At 39.4% G+C, this 18,516-nt stretch overlaps 2 protein-coding genes across 3 annotated transcripts in view; both read left to right on the forward strand.

Annotated features, from left to right (window-relative positions):
* LOC103028121 (NCK-interacting protein with SH3 domain) overlaps positions 1–3,797 on the forward strand; it is a 19,242-nt gene extending 15,445 nt beyond the window's left edge. The window contains exon 13 of the mRNA XM_022682534.2: positions 1–3,797. This exon is cut by the window's left edge and continues 1,693 nt beyond it. The gene's annotated coding sequence lies outside the window, so the exon portion shown is untranslated.
* Positions 3,798–4,671: 874 nt separating this feature from the next.
* slc25a20 (solute carrier family 25 member 20) lies at positions 4,672–17,327 on the forward strand. 2 transcript variants are annotated; one of them, XM_007256680.4, is made up of 10 exons: positions 4,672–4,748; positions 4,845–4,960; positions 6,351–6,443; positions 6,651–6,778; positions 6,869–6,959; positions 8,396–8,513; positions 9,630–9,702; positions 10,100–10,209; positions 14,431–14,555; positions 14,966–17,327. In XM_007256680.4, exons 2-10 carry the CDS (start codon positions 4,856–4,858, stop codon positions 15,026–15,028), a joined length of 906 nt encoding a protein of 301 aa, XP_007256742.1. In that variant the 5' UTR covers positions 4,672–4,748; positions 4,845–4,855; the 3' UTR covers positions 15,029–17,327. The 2 variants fall into 2 exon arrangements, with proteins under 2 accessions (XP_007256742.1, XP_015463211.1); XM_015607725.3 differs by having other exon boundaries at positions 4,697–4,960.
* Positions 17,328–18,516: the final 1,189 nt, after the last annotated feature.

Genomic DNA, 18,516 nt, shown 5'->3' on the forward strand with positions numbered 1-18,516 from the left:
ATGCTGACAAATTTGGTGCAAATTCCTGTATTTTCTAATATCGCAATATACTGCATATCGCAAAACAAAAAAAATATTGTTAATATTAATTAATATAATTTTCCAATATCATGCAGCCCTAGCAAAATTCACTTTACTGTACAATACCAGCATGCTGTGGCTCTTTAAAAAAAAAGCCAAGAAAAACTACGCTAAACTTTGAGCTTTTAATATGATAATGAAACAGATATGCATTAAGTTACACACTCTCTCTTCTAGTCTGAGCAACCGGAACTGACGAGCTGTCGCTTAGCAACCATCTAAGCTAAAAAACAGCATCTGTGTCTGTTGCCATGGTAATGTAATCTTACAAACGTTAGTTTGTTAGTCTTAATAGTCAGCTGTCATTCACGCACAATCATTAAAATATTAGGTTACACCCATTAGGCCACATTTCTCAGAGACGTTCATGCCTTTCATATTGAGGAGTGTTTTATCAAATTTCTGCTTTGTTTCTGATTTCTAACTTAACTTTAAACTTTAAAGTTAAGTAATGCACAAAAAAACCAATGTATACAAATGAGTTCCCATGTCCTTCATACACACCAGTGGAGCTTCTAAAATTGCTATGCTAATTCTGATGCATACATTAACACTAGACATGCTAGCTAAGAGGCTTTGGAAGTGCACAGTTTTAGTGTTAGCCTTGTTAGCTGGTTGTGGATGATAATGGCTAATTACAACTAGGTTAATTGTCCCACTCATTCAGCTGTATATCCCTCTATCACTAGTGATGCCACAACACAAGGAGGCTAAAGACTAGCACATGCCTCCTCCGATACATATGAAGTCAGACTCCGCCTCTTTTTGAACTGCTGCTGATGCTGTAGCATTGTCGAATATCATCACAGCGCTAATGCTCAGAGGAAAGCGCAGAGACTCTGTTCTGAAACATCAGCTCACAGACGCAGCCTTGTGCTGATCCACATCACCCTAGGAGTGATCAGGGGAAAGAGCGCTAGTGTACTGTACCCACCCAGAGAGAGCAAGGCTCCCAGTTGTGCTCTCTCAGGGCTCCGGCAGCTGATGCTGAGCTGTATGACCAGGCTTCGAACCAGCTTTAGCCTGCTGGATCACTCGGATTATTGTACTCTTTTTTTTTTTTGTTTTGTTTTTTTTATCCAGTAAGTGACAGCCCTACTTAGCTGACTCGTCTTCATCATTGGCATGTTGACTTTTACGATGCTATTGCCGCCATTTAACCACACTGGCTAATGCTAATGCTCTAAAACAGCGTCTCGCTAGATTCAGTCCTGAAGTTCTTGCTGTTGCCAAAAACTGCACTGTACAATACTGAGCCTTACTGCTAACTCTGCTCAGCTGCATCTACTAACATAGTCTACAGTATCCTGCTCTGAACGTGTTCCAGTGTTCTGAATGCCGGTGTTTCGGGTTTTTTTTAAAGTAATGAGGGTTGGAGTTGTTGAAACTTGGCCGTTATTTTGTGTGAAAGGGGAAATTTTACGTTTTTAGAATTCTTTGCATAATTCTGAGTTTGAGATGAACACATTATTATTGTGGTTTGGTGTGAAGTTATGTTTTTTTTTTTTTTAGAGAGAAACTTGCCAAACTCTGATATAAAAGAATGACAGACTAGAGCTGCACGATATATCGTTTAAGCATCATCATCGTGATGTGCTCATGCGTAATAGTCACATCGCAGGACGTGCAATGTCACTGAATGCAATTAAATCAAACACGTCATGTTGCAATGTTTTGATTCTTGACACAAGAAGTAGATACACAGCGCTGTCTCTGTGTCTGTGTGAGTGACAGGCTGCTGCTGCCTGAGAAGCGCGAGGGGCCTCCATCCACATGGTTGGGCACGTGCTTTTAAACGTGAGCACATGTGGAAAGCTGTGCACCTCAGTCCAGCACAGTTTAACAGTGCAGATATTTCCAGTTACAGCTGAATTCACGCTTTTAATGCCAGAAAAACAAACGCTCTTATTTACCTTTAAAAAAGCCATTTAAATGCCTGATTAAAGGGCCGATCACTGTTGATTTGCTGTTTTTCTCTGACTTTGAGAGCTCTGCGCTGACTCAGCTTTTGATTGGTCTGGACGTGAGACAGCGTGCCGGTGGGGGCGGAGCTGGTGAAGCCTTGGACCTTGCATTGTTTAATATTGCAATATATATATATCGTCAAAAAAGGAACATTTGCAATGTAAAATTTTTCTATCATGCATCCCTTCTACAGAGGTCTTCTGAGTCGTATATGAAAAGTTTAATATAATAAACAGCAGAAAATATGAGAAAATAGACCTACATATTTTCTTAAGGAACTCCCTACATGTCTTCCTTCACAAGCGTTTTAATGATACATTATTATAAAACCAGGTTTTAGACCCAGAATCAGCTCAAAACTCTGGTAAAACAGTCTCTAAGGCATCTCATGATATGATATTATCCCAATACATTGCTCACGATAATGATATCACGATACTGTGATTATAAAATACTTAAAAAACAAAACTCAGAAACAAGTAAATATTAGGAATTATGAATTTATTGTTGTTTCAGTTTCACAGAACTTATTTAACAACCAGTATTCTTCACTACAGGCTTTTTAACCCTATTCGTTTGATTATAGCGCCGCCATGTGGAGTAATGAAGTAATGCAGCAACTTTAGTAGTCCCTCTAGGAGTTTAGAGGGACTATAGTTTAGTACAAATATCCATATTTGAGGCCACATATCAAACTTATACAATATATTACAAAATCAATGATTTTTAGCTATTTGGTAAAAGAATTTCAGACAATTCTGAGTGGATTAGTTTCTCTAGAATGGATTGTTTCACTCCAAACTCACACTAGTGAGATTGTTCACTTTTTAACGGATTAATTGTGCAAAGAATTTCTCCTTTTTTATTGTTTCTTTGTTTTAAGTCTGTTAACCAGATTCACAAATCATCTCATGTCTCACCCTCTACCTCTTCTGTTCCTATACATATCTAATAGATGACATGACTGAGGTTTTTAATCTCTCTCTCTCTCTTTCTCCCTTTCTCTCTCTTTTTATTCCTCTCTCTCTTTTTCTCTTTCTCAAATTTAAATAGCTTTATTGCCATAAATTGCAAATATCTTTCTCTCTCTCTTTCTCTTTCTTTCTTTGTCTCTCTCTCTGCCTTTTCTCTCTTTTTTTCTTGCTATCTCTTTCTTTGTTTGCTCTCTCTCTCTCTCTCTCTCTCTTTGTCTCTCTCTCTTTCTTTCTTTCTTTCTTTCTTTCTTACTTTCTTTCTCTCTTTTACTCTCTGTCTCTTTTCTTTCTCTTTCTTTCTTTCTTTTTTTCTTTCTCTCTTTCTCTCTCTATCAGTCATTTAGTCGATTAATTCCATTTATGCAATCTTATCTAATTGTCTTTGTTCTGTGTTTCTTCTTATTACTCACTTAATTGTCGGTACCTTTTATCATTTCCTAAGTATTATAACTGTGATATAACACACACACACACACTTTCATCTTTTACACACACACACATGTACACACACACATGTACACACACACACACACACTATGGCATTACATAGCTGCAGATGCATGGAGTGAGTGAAAGCAGAGTGTGTGTTTTTTGAGTTCTATGGGTTTAAAGCGAGCGGCGGTGTGTGTGAGGTGAGATCTGTGCCACCGGTGAGAAGAATTTGACTGTACTATATTTTCCCAGCAGAGTGTTCAGAAAGGAACTGGTAGCAAAATGTATTTTCATAAATGTTTACAAGACTAATAAAGACGCCAGCCGTCCTGATGAACACAAACACGCAGCTGAGTTCGAGTTTTTATTTAGTAAAAGTTAAAAAAAAAAGGGAAATAAAGGCTTTCACACCGAGTAGAGGAGAAAACTATTATTTAAGTGAGTTTTGGGAAATAGTATGTCAGATTTCTGACCAATTACGTCAAATCTGTGACTTCAAACCATAATAGACAAGTTTACACTGTTATTTTAGGTTTATATTCAGTTTAACTCCAAAGTAAAGGATACATTACAGCAGTTACTGTGTGCTTTTAATGTAAATTTAATTCCTTTTGATGGTGTACATGTTTGAACTACAAAATAATTTTTTTAATTAGTGCTAAATTGTCTTATGCTCCTGAAAAATTCTTAGTATCTCTGAAGCACTTATTTTATCAAAATATATTATTTATTATCTGGTAACATGATACTTTATTTATAAATGTTGAAGTTGTTTTTAATTAGTTAAAATACACTTTTAAGCTGGTTTAAAATACATTTTCCCGCAAAATCTTACAGCACTTTATGCTTCCCTCTGCTGATATCAACTTTTATTGAGATGTGGATTTCATTTTCCAGCAGGATACATTTCCCACACAGCCAAAAGTACCAATTGGTTTTATTTAATATTCAAATTTTCTGAGACACTGATTTTTGGGTTTTCATTGGCTGTAAGCCATAATTATAATAATAAACAATAAAAGAAATAAACGCTTAAAATAGATCACTCTGTGTGTAATACATCTATATAATATGAGTGTCAGATTTTCAACTAAATTACTAAAATAGAGTAACTTTTCAATAATATTCAATTTTTTTAGATGCATAAACTTTTATTATTTAAAATAAAATATAATAAAAGTCCCTCTCGCGCGCCCTCTACAGTTGTGCAGTTCTCGGTGCAGCAGTGCAGCACTGAAATGTGTCCGGGTGGATTATGTAGGTGAAAGGTCCCCTGATCGGTAACAGGAACAGCAGGTCTGTCCTTTCCAGCTGTAAACTCCGCTTTATCTGTTTATTTACCCACTAATCCTCTCGTGAACACCTCCTAAACCTCCTCCTGTCCTCCACAAGATCCCATAAACATGTCGAAGCAGCCGCAGCCCATCAGCCCTGTGAAGAACTTCTTCGCCGGCGGGTTTGGAGGTGTGTGTCTGGTGTTTGCTGGACATCCACTGGATACAATCAAGGTAAAACCGCCCTGAAATCCGGTTTTATTTAATGAACAATTCGAATTAAGTGTGTGCCACTTGTCTGACATGCATATATAGCTACTAGCTAAAAGGTGAAAGCCTTTTAGCTTGCAATTCCTTATAGCTATAGGAATTGTTGTCCGTTCCACCTTAAATGCTGCAGCTGCTCCATTCAGGCGCATGCAGCATTTAAGGTGGAATGACACCAATTCCAATCAATACAAACCCAAACCCCAAATGACCTTACGTTAATTATTTAAAGCAGATATAAATATATATACTTTGATAATGTGTGTGTTTCTGTGATTAAAGCCTTACAGTGTTAATCCAGCTCTAAATTACTCCAGTCTGGAGTTATTGTGAAATACCAGAGTCCAGGGTCATTCATCTCCACAGTCATTCCCACCCAATACTGATCTGTTTCTGTAAAGCAGTAACTGCATGCTGCATTAAACTGCTGAAAATCTGCATTATCTGCTTACTTATTTAATCCTATTTAATTCTACTGTGTTCAATCAGTACAAAGACTCTTCAACTTTGACCCAGATAGATTGTAGATGTGTCTACCGCGTGACACCTCTGCTGATGTCATAGTTTTAATGTGTGTTTTTAATTTTTTATGAATGTCAAATATTTTTTCCCCTATATTATAAATAAATAGTGGAGTGATAATGTAGTAGCTTTAAAAGTGTTAAACAAACCAAACAAATCTCTTTGAAATCTCTGTTAACTTGTAATTGGATTCTGAGTCTGGTAACATTACATTTTTTATGGTCTTTGCAACAGCACTTGTGGATACTTTCAAAGTTCTCTAAATATATCATATTGCATAAACTTCATTTCTTAAAGTATCTTTTTCTTTATTTAGTTGAGTAGTTGTTGCTTCTTATAATCTGAATTAGAACATTACTCAAATATTCACTATTCACTGTATACCTGTAACTCTACCTCTTCACTACTTTACTTTAACTGATGCTCTCAAACACTTTATTAAGAGGCAAGAAATTCAAGTTATTAACTCTTGATGAGTTCAGCACAGCTGTTAACTGAAAGCCTGAATTCCAGGTGACTCTACCTCATAAAGCTGACTGAGAAAATCCAGCAGAGATGTTCAAAACTGATTATCAAAGCAAGAGCAAAGCAACATTTTAAAATGATGAAAAAACACTGAATTTAGGGTATGTCCAACTGTTGACTGGTACTGCATCTCATACTACATTTTAATAATGGAATTATCGAGACAGGCCTTATCTTAGCAATGCACGGTGTTGTTCAGTGTAATTTACTTGGTCTTTTTTTTTTTACTTGGTCTTTTTTTTGCCTTTTTTGCCCAAATATTTTTGGTTACTGCAATATCTGAGATTATGTTTTTGCTTCTTGTTTTCAGGTGAGACTCCAGACTCAACCGAAGCCAGGACCGGGTCAGACTCCTCTCTATGCTGGAACTTTTGACTGCTGTAAAAAGACCCTCGCCAAGGAGGTGGGCAACTTTAATTTAACTGTTTATACTGTTTATATAACTTTTATTATTCATGCTGGTTAACCACCTTACACTTAGTAGCATGGTAATAAAATAAAGCATTAAGCAAATTTCTTTTTTTTATATATATATATATTAATGCAGCTTTCAGCAATAATGTCTATGTCTGCCTCTCTCTCTCTCTCTCTCTCTCTCTCTCTCTCTCAGGGCGTGCGAGGGTTGTATAAGGGCATGGCTGCTCCGATTATCGGAGTCACTCCCATGTTCGCTGTGTGTTTCTTTGGGTTTGGTCTGGGGAAGAAGCTGCAGCAGAAAAGCCCAGATGATATTCTCTCGTAAGTGCAGAAGAACTTATCCACAGAAGTTAAATCTGCCGGATCCTGATTTTAATATTTAATTTAATATTTAATGTTTGTGTGTCTCAGGTATCCTCAGCTGTTTGCGGCCGGTATGCTGTCCGGGGTTTTCACTACAGCCATCATGGCTCCTGGAGAGAGAATTAAATGTCTCCTGCAGGTGTGTATTTGTGTATTTGTGTTTGTGATTGCTAGGGATGCATCAATACCTACTTAGACTTGTGAAATAAGGAGACTTTAAGGAAACTTTCAGTTTAGCTGTGGCATAGGGGGAAAGATACGAGCCCACTGGTGCTCCGCAGCTTCTCACAGGGTTCTTAATGAATTACAGTGTGCTGAGCTGCTGGGGTTTAGAAGGTTTCACTCTCTTTTGCTTTCTTTTTCTTGCTTGTTCATTGGCTCATGCCATCTCCCATGCTGTGGATCTGGGGCTGGCAGTATTAATGCATCCCTTATTTCAGCCATTTTGTCCTTGGTCACCTTCTTCTTTAAATTTTCCCAAGAATAGTCAGTGCTCCTTATGTATGAATTCTACCGGTCAGGTTGTAAGCAGCAGTAAAGCTATTCCGATGAATTACACAGTATAAAGGAGTTAGCGCTGCTAACCGCTGCTAAATAGCACTGCTAAATTTAGCTGGCTGTGCTGCTAACCACTGCTAAATAGCACTGCTACATTTAGCTGGCTGTGCTGCTAACCACTGCTAAATAGCACTGCTAAATTTAGCTGGCTGTGCTGCTAACCACTGCTAAATAGCACTGCTACATTTAGCTGGCTGTGCTGCTAACCACTGCTAAATAGCACTGCTAAATTTAGCTGGCTGTGCTGCTAACCGTGGCTAAATATCACTGCTAACCTAAGATGGCTGTGCTACTAACTGTAACTAAATAGCACTGCTAACCTTAGCTGGCTGTGCTGCTAACTGGGGCTGGCTAGCACTGCTAACCAGAGCTGGCTGTACTGCTAACCACAACTACATAGCACTGCTAAAATTAACTGGCTGTGCTGCTAACTACAACTAAATAGCACTGCTAACTTTAGCTGGCTTTGCTGCTAACTGAGGCTAAATAGCTCTGCCAAACTTAGCTGGCTGTGCTGCTAACCGCTGCTAAATAGCACTGATAAATTTAGCTGGCTGTGCTGCTAACTGGGGCTAAATAGTTCTGCTAACCTTAGCTTGCTGTGCTGCTAATCGCTGCTAAATAGCACTGCTAACCTGAGCTATCTGTGCTGCTTACCACGGCTTAATAGCACTGCTAAGCTTAGCTGGCTGTGCTGCTAACAGCGGCTAGCACTCATCTTGTACAAAATACTGGAATTCTTAGCTTACTGTAAATAAACGGAAACCCTTTACTCCTTTATCAGAAATCTGTGTAGATTAATATCCAGCGCTTGTTTGACTTTAAAAGAAAATGTTTTTTTTTTTTAAGCATTACAGTTCTGTTTATTTAGGCGCTACCCTATTGGCTACCTTCGATGTTGGCAAATTCTTACTAGTGTCGCTTAATGCGCCTTATAATCCAGTGCACCTTATAGTCCAAAAAATATGGTAAATATGCATTTATAACGTGTGTTTCTTTGATCCTTTGTTCCTTCAGATCCAGGCTGCCTCCGGAGAGGTGAAGTACGCTGGACCGATGGACTGTGTGAAGCAGATCTACAGGGAAAGTGGCATAAGGGGCATTTATAAGGGCACCGCACTGACCTTAATGAGAGGTACTTTACAGTTTAATGTCCTCTACCTGCACATTTAGCCCACACATTTAGGTTATTCTCCTGAGCAAGCAGAAACATTGTGTGTAGAGAAAACATTGCAAACTTTCAGACCTGCCTAATTACTTATATATTTATTTATTTATTAATTTATTAATTCATTTGTTTAATAAATCAGTGAATCAATCAGTGAATCCATTAATTAATCAGTATAGGCCTGTATTGATGTAGTGATGGAAACAGGGTTACTGAAGGTAGCTTAGCTCTGTGTTAGTGTATAAGTTTTGCTGTAGTGATGTGCTGTGTTTGGGCGGTATATTCTGACGCCACCAGGGGGAATTATCTCACGCCGTTCAGTTTAGGACAGAATGACCTGATTCTGGATCTCTGGAGGTGTGCCAGTGTGTAGCTGCTGATGCAGTAATATAATCAGCGTAGTGTGTGTGAGAGTGTGTTCTGAGATATCAGCAGAATCTTATTAAATAGTGAATATATGATAAATTACAATATATTATGATACATTGGGGAAAATGAGTATTTAAGACACTGCCGATTTTGCACATTTTTTGCACCCACACCTTCTTATCTTACATCCATATACAGCTCTGGAAAAAAATGAGAGACCAAATCAGTTTCTGAATCAGTTTCTCTGATTTTGCGATTTATAGGTATGTGTTTGAGTAAAATTAACATTTTTGTTTTATTCTGTCTTCAGTTCAGAAATCATTATTTGGTGCAATAACCCTGGTTGTTTTTTATCACAGTTTTTATGCATCTTGGCATCATGTTCTCCTCCACCAGTCTTACACACTGCTTTTGGATAACTTTATGCTGCTTTACTCCTGGTGCAAAAATTCAAGCAGTTCAGTTTGGTGGTTTAATGGCTTGTGATCATCCGTCTTCCTCTTGATTATATTCCAGAAGTTTTCAATTTGGTAAAATCAAAGAAACTCATCATTTTTTTTTTACAGAATCACAGCCTATCAAATACTTATTTTCCACGCTGTATAATATGAGGGTAATTCCACCCATTTAACAAAAACAGTGCAGTTATATCAGCTGAAGGCTGACTGACTCCTCCCTCTGTGGATGATTGACAGCTGTCACTCTGTGTCTTAGACGTGCCGGCCAGTGGAATGTATTTCATGACATATGAATGGTTGAAGAACCTCCTCACACCAGAAGGAAAAAGGTACGGCAAAAAGACCTGAACCTAAAATATATATATATATATATATATATATATATTATTAATATTATTATTATTATTTATTTATTTATTTTATTTTTATTAGCCGATTAAATGAGGGTCAGTCATGATCTGTAAAAATTCCATATTAAATCTGAAATTCGAGGAGAAGTTTTTATAGTGGTGTTTTTTAGGATGTGTGACCCGGGAACTGCATTTAAATATGTTATTTCTAGAGATATAGATGTGGTTGGTGTGGATGACTATACTGTGATACACCAATAAGAGCTAAATGCTGTAAAATGTAAACGTGAAATGTAAAGAAATCTTAATATTAAATTTTTAAATGAATACATTTGTATGAGTGTTTTTTATTGTCTTTCTCTTTTTTTTTTTATAGCCCGAATGAACTGAGCGTGCCCAGTGTGCTGTTTGCAGGCGGTATGGCGGGGATCTTTAACTGGGCTGTGGCGATTCCACCTGATGTACTAAAATCACGTTTTCAGACAGGTGAGAACAGGGTTCCCACGGGGTCTCAAAGTCTTAAAATGTCTAAAAATGAACTAAACTTAAATTTAAAAGACGTAAAAACGCCCAAGGTCTTAAATTTGATATGGGCAAGTCTTAAATCTGTCCTTTTTTTGTTAATTCTTGAGAAGCGTAGTCTAATGGGAAGGTAGTTTTGTGTTCTCTGTATTTCTGAGGGGATTATTTTGATGTTGTGTGGTGATTAAACTACAAATCCCATGATAACTGCAGGCAGGAAACGGCCCTCTTTTGCCCTTTTTTGGCACTGTATAATATATATTTTTGTTCAAATATATTCAAAGTCAAGTCAAAGTGGTTTTTATTGTCATTTCAGCTATATACAGAGTACACAGTGAAACGAAACAACGTTCCTCCAGGGACCATGGTGCACATAAACACAGTGTAGACAGAACAATAAGTGCAACGGTACAAAAGTGCAGACAGACAATACAACACTGAGTATTCGAGTTTCCGGCTCTGACGAGAGCGGCAGCCTTCCAGCAGCTCCGTGTAGCGTTTCGCCTTAAGTGAACTTTTTTCACTGTTTACTTTCTTTTTTCGTCTCTTACTACGCTGTAGTGTGTGTTAATATGTATCCCATGGATACGGATCGCCAGACTCTGCACATGGGCTGCAGAAACTTTGTTTACTCGAGGGAAGAACTTCTCGCGCTCAGAAAAAAGAGCCGCGCCGGCGCGAGGCACCCCATTCCGACGGAGCTTAAGCGACGCTCCAGGGGCTGTAAAGCCGGAGCTAAGCTAAAGGCTAAACAACGGGAAAACCGCTGGAGATACAAGCCCTGTATTCCAGCAGTGGTGATGGGGAACGTGAACTCGCTGGCCCACAAGACAGACGAGCTCGCAGCGTTAGTGAGAAACCAGAGGACCTACCGGGAGTGCAGTCTCTTCTGCTTCACTGAGACTTGGCTAACCGCTAGCATCCCCGACGCTAATGTAAACATCCCCGGATTCGTCACTGTGAGAGCGGACAGAGACAGCGCGCGGAGCGGCAAATCTAAGGGAGGTGGGCTCGCTATCCTCATTAACAACAGATGGTGTAATCCTGGCCATGTGACTGTTAAAGAGACTATCTGCTGCCGGGATGTTGAACAGCTCGCGGTGAGTTTAAGACCATATTACGTCCCGCGGGAGTTCTCACACACCATTGTTGTTTGTGTGTACTTGCCCCCCCGAGCGGACCCGGAGGCTGCGTGTGACGTCATACACGCGACCATCGCCAGGCTCCAGACACAACACCCGGATGCTTTTGTCGCTCTCTCTGGTGACTTCAACCACATCACGCTGGACTCCACACTGACTTCTTTCACCCAGTATGTGGACTGTCCCACCAGAAAAAACAGGACAATTGACCTCCTGTATGCTAACATCAGTGATCCCACTGCCCCCACTTGGAAAATCTGATCACAATCTGGTTTTCCTGAAGCCTCATTACAAACCCTGTGTGATGAGGCAACCAACCACAACACGCTCCTTCAGGAAGTGGTCTCAGGAGGCAGAGGAGACCCTGAAGGACTGCTTTGCATCCACAGACTGGAGTGTGCTTCAGGACTCTCACGGTGAGGACATTGAGGGGGTAGCAGACTGCACAACTGACTATCTGAACTTTTGCATGGACATTGTGGTTCCTGTAAGAACTGTTCGCTGCTTTGCCAACAACAAGCCCTGGATTACAAGCGACGTAAAGGACCTCTTAAACAAAAAGAAGAGGGCCTTTAAAGACAAGAACCAGGAGGAGTTGAATATTCAGCGTGAACTCAAGTCCTGCTTAAAGGAGGCTAAGGAGACCTACAGGAAGAAGGTTGAGCAGAAGTTACAAGTTAAAAACATGAAGGAAGTTTGGGACGGTATGAGGACAATCACAGGGTGCAAGCCAAAGAGTGATAGTGCAACAGCTGGTGGTGTGGAGAGAGCGAACGAACTCAATCTCTTCTATAACCGGTTTGATTGCCCGGTTTCATCCTCACCTGCTTCTGTCTGTCCTGCTATCTCAGCAACCTCAGCCTCTGCCCCACTGGACACCTCCCTACCTCTTCTGAGTGCTGCTCAGGTCTCCCTCTCACAGACTGTCAGCACATCCAGTCCGCCCCCCCTCACCTCCCCCCTCCACCTCTCTGCAGACCAGGTCACAGACCATTGAACGACTTCTCCCACTCCTCAGACCCCAGGTACAGCATGCACTGGACCCTCTCCAGTTTGCTGGATCACAGACTACCTCACCTGCAGACCACAGTACGTGAGGCTCACTGACGGCACATCGGAGACTGTGGTCAGTAGCACTGGAGCACCACAGGGGACTGTGCTCTCCCCCTTCCTCTTCACTCTCTACACATCAGACTTCCAGTACAACTCTGAGATGTGCCACCTGCAGAAATTCTCGGATGACACTGCCATCGTTGGGTGTGTGAAGGGTGGTCAGGAGGAGGAGTACAAGAGACAGGTGGATGACTTTGTTGCTTGGTGCCAACTGAACCAACTGCAGTTGAACATATCCAAGACCAAGGAGATGGTGGTGGACTTCCGTAGGTCTGGACCACCCTTGCAGCCAGTCTCCATCGAGGGGGTTGATGTGGAGACAGTAAAGACCTACAAGTACCTTGGTCTGCAGCTGGACAACAAACTGGATTGGTCAACGAATACAGACACCCTGTACAGGAAGGGACAGAGCCGGCTCTATTTCTTGAGGAGACTGCGGTCCTTTAACATCTGTAAGAAGCTTCTGCAGATGTTCTACCAATCAATCGTGGCCAGCATTCTCTTCTACGCTGTGGTGTGCTGGGGAGGCAACATGAAGAGGAGAGATGCATCACGGCTGGACAAGCTGGTCAGGAGGGCCGGGGCAGTGTTTGGAATGGAGCTGGACTCTCTGGTTACAATAGCTGAGAGAAGGACTTTGGATAAACTGCTTTCTATCATGAACAATGATAGTCACCCACTTCACACCACCATCATGAAGCAGAGGAGTGTGTTCAGTGGCAGACTGCTGTCACAGAGCTGCACAACAGACAGACTCAGAAAATCCTTCATTCCGAGAGCCATCAGACTCTTTAACTCCTCCCATCGGGGACGGGATGCTGCTGACGACTGAGTTTAATCCAGGCACACCACTTGGACATTATTCAACAACTTAATTATTTATATTAACACTTCCCCAACCTCGCTTACATTAAAGTATACCTTACTCATGATTGGGTATTCACATTTTCACATTCTCTTTTTAGTACTGTCTTGTAACGTATGCATACTTATATTATATTATATTTCTATGTCACATCAGTCACTTTCGTAATCGATGTCATTGCACTTTACTCTGTTAATTATTTAATTATTTATGACCATTAGGAACATCTACTGCACTGCTCCATTTACAGATAGATCCTTACCTTGTATAGTTAGTTTTTTTTTATAGCCTTATATATTTTCTATTCTTCTGTGTTTTGATTTGTCTGAGTATGTTCCTTATTGTATTGTGTAGTTGCTGCTGGATGCCTAAATTTCCTTCGGGATAAATAAAGTATCTATCTATCTATCTATCTATCTATCTATCTATCTATCTATCTAACACTATACAGACAAAGAATAATAAATATCAAGACAGTGTGCAAATTATGCAGTGTGCAATAAATGTTGAGACCAGTGAGGTAGTAATTACCTCTATTACGCAGTGTGCAATAGAGTCCAGTGAGGTAGTAGGGTTTTTTAGTGCAAATGCTTTCCATTGTCTGGGGTAAGTGGGGTAAGAATGACAGTGTGTGCATGTACAGAAAAACCATCAGGTCAGTCTCTGCAGTTGAGGAGACTGATGGCTTGGGGGTAGAAGCTGTTGCAGAATCTGGTCGTGCTGGACCGGATGCTGCGGTACCTTCTTCCCGAAGGCAGGAGGGAGAACAGTTCGTGTGAAGGATGGGTGGGGTCATTCACAATGCTGGTTGCTTTGCGGATGCTGCGGGTGGTGTAAATGTCCGTGATGGAGGGAAGAGAGACGCCGATGATCCTCTCAGCTGTCCTCACAATACGCTGGAGGGTCTTGCGGTCAGAGACGGTGCAGGTCCCAAACCAAGCAGTGATCTGACAAACATTTTATTATTATTAAATATTAATAACGATTGTGTGTCAGATTCATTGCTCTGTTGTTGATTAGTCGGGTCTGAAAGTGAATGTGTGGTGTTTTTGTCGCCCCCTGCAGCTCCAGAGGGGAAATACCCCAACGGGTTCCGGGACGTCCTGAGGGAGCTGATCAGGGAGGAGGGCGTGGCCTCGCTGTATAAGGGTTTTAATGCAGTCATGCTGAGAGCGTTTCCCGCCAACGCCGTGAGTCTGATTACATCTCTGTACCAAATTTACACAAGAAATTAGACATTAAGTAAAACCTGTTAACTTTTTGAATTCCAGTTTATTTATAGTTATTTTATGTAAAAATATTCTTTATTTTACCTAGCAGCAAATAATGAAGTGTTTTGGATTATACCCGTTATAATTTTTAGTTTTAATAATACTTCTACACTGGCATGCCAGAAGTCATGGGACAGGAACTGGGATATTAAATGTGGATTTATGGATCTGCCAGACTTTCTTGTTCGTATGCACAGACAGTTCTAGCCAGAAGCTGCTGGTCACAATAATAACCTCCTCACTGCACCTTCTCTCACCCTCTTTATTTCTCTCTCTCTCTCTCTCTCTCTCTCTCTCTCTCTCTCTCTCTTTCTCTCTCTTTTTTGCAGGCATGCTTCCTGGGATTTGAGTTGGCGATGAAGTTTTTGAACTACATCGCACCAAACCTGTGATCTATAACCTAATGAAGGCCAAAGAGCCAGAGATGGCACCTGAATGTTTCACACACACACACACACACACACACACACACTCTTGGACTTCATATCCTGTGCAGGAGCTCTGCACAATACAATACAGACTGTATAGCAGTACTTGGGTTATATGATGAATATCATGAACACCCAGAATAGATAGGTGTTATTAATAGTTAGATACTAATATTAATTAGTATTACTGTTATTAGTCTGGTAGCGATTAAAATGCAATATATTGTGCAGCTCTACTTGGTGCCATCAGTAAGCTGTAACACACACACACACACAAATGAACGTCGGGACTTATACGCCATTCGACTTACTTCTGTTTTGCTGTTGTTTTGTTTGTTTGTATCTTTGATTTTAACGGTGATGAAGAGGACTGATGATGTGCCTTATCGTGTCAGGCTGTGAATTCAGTCTCTGTCGTCTCTTCAGGGAATAACATCACACTTCTGTTGTTTCAGTCTCCACCTTCATGTCCCTCTCTCTCTCTTTGTCTCTTTAAGAGAAAGAACACATTTAAAGAGTACTCCAGTCTGTTTAAACTTAAAATGCTTGTCCAATCTCTGGAAGTATAAATGTCACCATTCAGCCATAACATTAAAAATATAATATAATTTAATGTATGCTTAAGATTGTATGGATTCTCTTTGTCCCTTTGTTTCTTGTGTGGTAGCACAGACGCTAATCTAGCAAGCTACCTATTGAGCAATCTTCTGCTTTCCGCCACGCTTCATTTTCCTCCAAATTGTGTCAGTATCTGCATAGTACGCCTATACAGCTCTGGAAAAAAATTAATAGACCACTTCAGATTCTGAATCAGTTTATCTGATTTTGCTATTTATAGGTACAGGGTTTGGACATAGAAACTGAAACACCTGGTTTTAGAGCACAATAATTGATTGTGGTGACGGACAGTTCTGGTGGAAACAGGAGAGTTGAGGTACACATTGAATTCTGCCGTGATTTTGGATGCAATCCAGGTTAGCACCCGAACATCCCTTTTAGACAGCTTCCTCTTGCATCCACAGTTAATCCTGTTGGATGTGGTTGGTCCTTCTTGCTGGTATGCTGACATTACCCTGGATACCGTGGCTCTTGATACATCACAAAGACTTGCTGTCTTGGTCACAGATGCTCCAGCAAGACGTGCACCAACAATTTGTCCTCTTTTGAACTCTGGTATATCACCCATAATGTTGTGTGCATTGCAATATTTAGAGCAGAACTGTGCTCTTACCCTGCTAATTGAACCTTCACACTCTTCACGCTCTTACTGGTGCAATGTGCAATTAATGAAGATTGAACACCAGGCTGCTCCAATTTAGCCAATTCAGTTTCATTGTCCAACCCCTGTATATGTTTGAGTAAAATTAACAGTGTTGTTTTATTCTAAAAACTACGCACATCATTTCTTATAAATTCCAAATAAAAATATTGTCATTTAGAGCATTTATTTGCAGTTTTAAGAGTTCAGAAATCAATATTTGGTGGAATAACCATGGTTTTAAATCACAGTTTTTTTCATGCATCTTGGCATCATGTTCTCCTCCACCAGTCTTACACACTGCTTTTGGATAACTTTATGCTGCTTTACTCCTGGTGCAAAAATTCAAGCAGTTCAGTTTGGTTTGATGGCTTGTGATCATCCATCTTCCTCTTGATTATATCCCACGCTCTATATCCACCCTTTTAAAAAGGCACCATTGGAACCAGATCATCAATGCTTTTCATGGTTTTAATGTTATGGCTGGTCTATACAGATTTTACTTCTATTCAGGTTCATTTCTGAACATTTTTGACTGAAGAAGTCAATTCAGCAACTGCCTATTTAGTATAGTATTATACTGTAAATGAACTTAAACATGCCGGAGTATTCTTTCGTAGCTCACGCTGCGTTCTCTGTTGCGTCTTGTTTTGTGTGTGTTTGTTGGTGTAATTTGCCTTTTTTCTTCTTCTTCATCCAAAAAGTGCATTAATTAAGGTGCATTGCATTGTCCACATGATGTTCACATCACATGAATGGATTCACAGCGGAATAACCAAACATCTACTCCATCACGTCGTCTGAATGGCGTCAATACAGAATATCTGTGTTGAGATGTATAGTACTTATCAGTTCATTAATTATTATTAATTATTATCATCATCTGTCGGCATGTGCCTTTTGTTATTACTGTAAGGTATAATATAGGAAGGTCACAGGCATGCTGCAGCTGATTCTGTTGTTTTTGGTTCATCCTGCATAATAAACTGATATTTAGGACTTGAATACTGGATGTGACTGGGTATTGATTGATGGCAGTGCACTGGGCTGTGGGTGAATCTGCTTTATCTCCTCCAGGGCACATCGTTATGTGGAGCGTCATGTGCAACAACATGTCATTATAGATCACAGAGGGTACAGATATGTTAAACCAGGCTGGATCAGCCTTTCCAGTTATTTTTCTCTGGTATTAAAAAATAATACGTTCATTTAAACTAGTTTTTTTTATTATACTGTTCAACATTCGCAAGTAATGGACTTGTTTAGCATGATGCTAACAACTTAGGGTGACCTCATATGTGCTCTTCAGGATTTTGAAAATAAAAAAATATATTATAAAATCTGTAAAATTAACTAAGTTTTTTTTTTTTTTTTTTTCTTTTTTTTTTTTTACTATTTTAAATAATATTTTTTGAAAACCAAAAAATTGCATTAAGGGTTTGTTCAATTTAGCACAGCATTTAGCCAAATCATCTAAAATGAATAAAACTATAATATTAAAGAGCCACTAAACCCTAAACCACATTGTTTTCTATTAGTAACTGAAATTTATTCCTTTGAAGAAATGAAATATACCAGTTCCAAGCTTTTATTGTGGTCATTTCTGCCTCTGCGGTGAACCTCTCAGGTTTAACTCTTCTATAGGCGTGAATAATAGTTGACATGACTTTTTTTGGTCCAATAAATCAAATATATGTAAATTATAGAACAATATGTTAAAAATTGTGGTGATAATTTTCAAAAAGTGCTGTTTTAAATAAACTTACAGAACATTCATGGGTTTAACATTCACAATTGGCAGTAAAACCAGAAAAAGGCTTGTATGGCGTGACTTTATCATAAACCTATCAATTTGACAGATGGGGAATAGTGCCAGAAAAGATTACAAGAAAAAAAATTAGGTACTTTTATAAGTATATTCAAGGAATTCGATTAAACATCTTCCTATATCTGTAGATAATCTAAAATAATTCAAAAGGTAACTTATTTACATGTAAGAAATGTTATATTTTTATATAGTAATGATGAAAAATTAGGATGAATTGACTTAAATTTAATACACAATAACATTCATGTCACACCATATGATAATTTTAGTCCCCAAGACCTTAAACTAGTAAATAAATGTAAATTTCACAAAAAAATCTACTAGACTACATATATATTTAAAAAAATATAAGAGTATGTTTTCAGC

The sequence above is a fragment of the Astyanax mexicanus genome, chromosome 24 (assembly GCF_023375975.1).
Source record: "Astyanax mexicanus isolate ESR-SI-001 chromosome 24, AstMex3_surface, whole genome shotgun sequence".
NCBI lineage: Eukaryota > Metazoa > Chordata > Actinopteri > Characiformes > Acestrorhamphidae > Astyanax > Astyanax mexicanus.

Coding starts and splice junctions, on each gene's coding strand:
- slc25a20 (XM_007256680.4), top strand. CDS start 4,856: ATGTCGAAGCAGCCGCAGCCCATCAGCCCTGTGAAGAACTTCTTCGCC. Junction 8,514..9,629: donor CGCACTGACCTTAATGAGAG/GTACTTTACAGT, acceptor TCTGTGTCTTAG/ACGTGCCGGCCAGTGGAATG. Junction 9,703..10,099: donor CTCACACCAGAAGGAAAAAG/GTACGGCAAAAA, acceptor TTTTTTTTATAG/CCCGAATGAACTGAGCGTGC.